General features: G+C 25.3%; 2 protein-coding genes across 2 annotated transcripts in view; both read left to right on the forward strand.

Moving 5' to 3' along the window:
• Positions 1-5,251, forward strand: part of LOC115240270 (aminopeptidase N-like) — a 98,123-nt gene that overhangs the window by 19,365 nt on the left and 73,507 nt on the right. The window lies entirely within an intron of this gene.
• LOC115240271 (aminopeptidase N-like) overlaps positions 3,529-5,251 on the forward strand; it is a 62,588-nt gene continuing 60,865 nt past the window's right edge. Inside the window, exons 1-2 of the mRNA XM_029815325.1 lie at positions 3,529-4,364; positions 4,676-5,137. Coding sequence (XP_029671185.1) covers positions 3,838-4,364; positions 4,676-5,137 — 989 coding nt within the window. The 5' untranslated portion in view covers positions 3,529-3,837. The remainder of the gene's footprint in view (positions 4,365-4,675; positions 5,138-5,251) is intronic.

Consider the following 5,251-nt stretch of genomic DNA (forward strand, 5'->3'; position numbering starts at 1 on the left):
TATACATATATACATATATATAATTAATATTTAAATACATATATATGTATATAGATATTAACAAATTGTTGTTACATTAATATGTATTATTAATATTTTAAATACTCTAAAAATTGTCTAAAGCTTATAATGTATTTTATTAATGTATTATTAATATTTAATTTATAATAAATTATATAGCGCAGTTCTTGGCACACAAGGTTTCTATATATTCTTATTTATTTTATTAAAAACTTTTCTAAATTGTGAATTCCAAAATCTTATATGTCATAAGAGATGCACTACCTTCAGTGCCTTGATTTTGGCGTTGTTTAATAGAAGATTATTAGATTTTGCCAAAAATCTGATGGCTTCGATTTTCTCGTTCATCTTATTGATGCACTTATTTATTTTATTTAGAGGACAGATAGATTAGGAGATCGTCTGCTTAATAACTGTATTTGCACTGGCTAATTATCTCATTGAAACCATTTAAAGGCAGAATAATAGCGGACCCAGTATAAATTCCTGTGGAACATCATGCTCTGAATATTTCCAGAAGAAAATTCGTATCAATGTCATGAACGGCTTGTTTCCTTCTCTTAAAGTATTTGCTAAACCACTAAATGACAGATTTGGGGAATTTGAGTTTTTTTTAATTTACATAGAATGGTTTATTTTATTACATAGAAGGTTGTCATGGCATATCCAATCAAATACTTTGGAGAAATCAAAGAGAACAGAGCAACTGTCACCATTCTCTTATCAATGGCCCACCTCATGTCGTCCGTAACACGAAGAATAGCAATCTATGTGCTAAAATTTTTGCAATAGGCTGACTAATAATATAAAACCCGCATAGATGCGGATTTTAATAAGAATACATGTGCGCGCGCATGTATATAAATATAGTAAAAACTTTGAAGATAAAAATAAAAGATCAAATGTTTGTTTATTGTTGTTTGCATATTTCTTTGAAATTAATTTCAATTTACGTTAAATCTATAAATAACGCTCATCGATGATTATGTGCTAAAGTCTGACAGTATTATTAGGATGTCTTTTAATGATTAATAACCTTAGAACTGTTGACCTAATATTACATATTTATTATGATATCGTGTATTGAGCGTCGTCAGTTATTGGTGACCTTTTGAAATGATAAGATCGTAATTGTTTTGGTATATACTTCCAATATCATACGGATAGCGAGACGACACAAGATAGAGAGATTGGTTGTAGCTAATTTTTACAAAGCAGTATAGTTGCATAATACAACTTGTTGTATACGATCTCAATATACAAAGTGAGTTATATAAAATATATATGTATATGTCTGCTTTAAATATATAAAAAATGCGAGCACAAAAATATAAAACGCATTCGAATTGCTCTTAAATATAAACATGAATCAAATGTATATCATAATATTTTTTTAATCTTGAATATTTCTTTGTCGTTCGTTAATTATTCGATGTGAAAATTATATTCTATACATTTTATGATACAAATCTATGGCATACGCGATCTTTAAGATAAAGTAAAGCTGAACTGTGTAGTAACAACACGGGGAGACATAAACCAAATTGTTAAAAATGATGTATATCTAATAGATGCAAAGGCGGTAATTGTTTTCAAGTTTTTATTCTCTCGATCCGATTTACTTAACACAACATATTTAAAAAATTTTGTAAATATAATTTTGGTCTTATCAAATAAGTAACGATCGAATAGATAAGTACAACACATAATAAATAAATAGAAGCATCGGTTACATAAGACAAAGTGATATAGGATAAGAATAGACATAGAATAAAGTATATGAAATGTGACTTTCAAAACGCGTTAACAATATAAATTGGCATTTGCTACGAATTCGATGTAATTTTTCCTTAAAAATTAAAATATTACACATATTACGAATTATTTCAAAATATAATATTTAATATAATTAATAATCCATTTAATCTTTATTTATAAAATTAAGTATTTTAAAACTCCAATCGCATATTAATGAGAACATGTTTAAAAATATTATCTCAACTAGAGAGGTTGATTGAATCGTAAAATAAAATTTAATTAATTAATTATTATTCATTGAAGAATGTAATACAATATCGCAATTACAAAGATTTGCAATAAAGTAATTGTAAGTACACAACTCGATATATTGCAGGTTCCTTGAACCATGTTCATAAGTAATATGTTATGGTTTGTACAAATATGATAATATATGATTCTAATTACAATAATCTATTTATAAAATTTATTTACAGAAAAAGGAAATCATACATCTTATAAATTTCTTAACATATGTAAATATCTAAATTTAGGCAAAAAAAAAGTATTTTATGATGTATCCCAGTTTAAATTGTCTTATTGCTAGCTGTAATATTATAGCTATAGGTATCTCATCATATGCAGTTCGGATAAAAAATATATTAATAAATATGATAGATCTAAAAAATAAAATAAAAAATATATGTTTGTTTGTTAAAATTATTTAAATTATATTAAACACATATCTTGATTTTTACAATCAAAAGAAATATTTCAGCATATTAATTTATGTGTAACACATTTTTTTATAGTTTAAAATATAAAACTTATTATTTGAAATATAAAGAATTCAGTAAATTGTGTAAAAGAAGTAAGACGTATTTCAAAATCATTAATCGTAAATGAAGCAAATAAATGATAAAATTGAATAAATAAATAAAAAAACAAATTATTTTATATTTTTTAAGACAAATATATTTAAAAATAAATGTGTATGTATGGAGGAGGCGGGGATTTGTATGTGTGTGTAATTACATTGATATAATTATTACTTAGATGGTTTACATCTTTATGTAATTTTTTATATGTTTCTTTGAAAAAATCAATCACTTTATCTCTGAATATACTATAATTTATTGTATTTCTTATATAAGAAATTATAAGTTTTCAATCTTAAGTTACCAGTGACAGCATTTACATTATATTTTGTACCTTTTTGCATGTTTAAAAATACATTTGATTACTGTATTTTACTATCCTGTAATTATTTCAAGAATTATGAGCGTAAGATAAAGATAGAACAGATAATTGTTACAAACAAATTATGTTATAAATAATTAATACGTTATTCTTTATCATAACAATTTATGTTATTTAATTTATTTTAATATCACACAGAGCTGTTATTATAATATATCATGCAATATTAATTTTACATTGTTAATTTCTGTGTTTAAAATTATCTGTCCAAAAGCTTGTTAATAATATCCGTAAGTTTAAAGATATATATATATATATATATCTAGAGTAAAGTCATTTTTAGATCAGTACAACATTTTAAGCTCAAGAATAAACGATATATTTGTAATATTATTTTATTAAAATAACATGTATTTTATAGCGTATTATGTAGTAAAATATGTGGTAAAAATTTATCAATTTTTTTTAATGTGTGTGAATAGATCTTTTAATAAATGTGGATTTAATATTTCTTTATGTTGTATTTATTTTTTTATTTTTATATAAAATAAAACGATATAGAGGGAGTACTGCGCAACGTTTAATTTCTCTTTTTTTTATTTATTTTGTAATTTTGTATTTAGTTACTGGAAATGGTCCAATATTGAGATCGAAACATCTAATAAATGCAATTATGAAGAATAACATAATTTTGGCGCCCCTTATCTAGTGCGGTGACTCTCATTTACCCGTTTTATTTATTTATGGATATTTATTATTATTATTATTATTATTATTATAGATCATGATATATTAAGTTATCTTTAATTTCTTTGTCTGTTTATTTCTTAAAAAAAAATTTTTTTTGCAGACACCTAAGGCAAATATTAAGAGAGAAATATGATATTTTTAAAATTATTATTAAGTAGCGGTTTAATATTTTTTGCTGCGGCGGCTCCTTTGACCAACAAACAGTCATTTATATTACTGGATTATATAAAACCAGAGCATTACAACATCAAGCTTATACCATATGATGAAGATACTTTCTATGGCGAATGCAACGTCAGCATTAATATTCTTCAACCCACACATACCATAAATTTACATTTAGATGTACAATGTATACTGGATATAGAGTTAACTGATAATCCACCAAGATTTCAGCAATCTGATGACAAAAAAATGGTCATTTATAAACCAATACAATATTTACGTGATAGTAAGACGCAGATTGCTGAGTTTTCCTTCAAGAATGAGATAGCATCGGGGCGTTATACCTTGAATATGAAATTTATCGGTATTATAGCTGATAATGAAGGTTTTAGAACTTTTTCTTTTATAAAAAGTAAATTGGTCCGTGTTATGGCTGATAAAAAAAGCAACGAAACTTTAATTTTAATGGAAAGTGAAGATAACAATAGAGGGTGAGTAATTGATAAATGCATGTTATATGAAATACATTATTAAATATCTAATTCATTGTAATTATATATATAAATAACCAAAAATATTATTAAATATTATACATATTATACAATATATAATAAAAAAAAAAAGAAAAATGATTTATCGTGACTAACAGTAAAAATGTTGTATAGTGATAAGTAATAACAAATTGAGTTTAAATTATTATTTAAATATAATGTTTATACATTTTCTGGTGTTCAATATTTCTATGTTGGCAAAAACACAAGAATTTATCGTTATGTTATTCATGATTTTTAAATTATAATAGGTGGATAGCTGCAACACATTATCAGATAGATGGTGCCCGGCATTTGTTTCCATGTTGGGACAAACCGGAATTAAAAGCGACCTTTGATATTTCTATAATACATCCTCTTGGTTACACGGCTTTTTCAAATATGCCAACACGACAAATAAAAGTACTTCAAAATAATATGATATCGATAAACTACGATACTACTCCTGCAATGTCTACTTCTGTCATCGCGGCAGTTATAGTTAATCGTGCAGAATTATTAATTCGTAATGCGCTTGGAACTGTGGCCAATATGTTAAACAGAAAGATCATTTCATATCTCCTGTATCATGCACAAAATATTGTGGAAGAAGTTACGGAGCATTTGAAAAGCGAATGGAGAAGATCACAGAAAATGTCTCGGCAAATAGATCATATAGTAATTCAACATTTCGATGATAAAAACATGATAACTTCAGGGATTGTTTTATATAGGTAGATATATATGTAAAATATCTTTATTTATTATATTTAAAAGTAACTAAATTTTATATACATATACAGGGTGCGGCATTTATAGTGACGCGGGCATATAGTGCGTCACTATAA

The sequence above is a fragment of the Formica exsecta genome, unplaced genomic scaffold, assembly GCF_003651465.1.
Source record: "Formica exsecta isolate Colony F162 unplaced genomic scaffold, ASM365146v1 scaffold423, whole genome shotgun sequence".
Classification (NCBI taxonomy): domain Eukaryota; kingdom Metazoa; phylum Arthropoda; class Insecta; order Hymenoptera; family Formicidae; genus Formica; species Formica exsecta.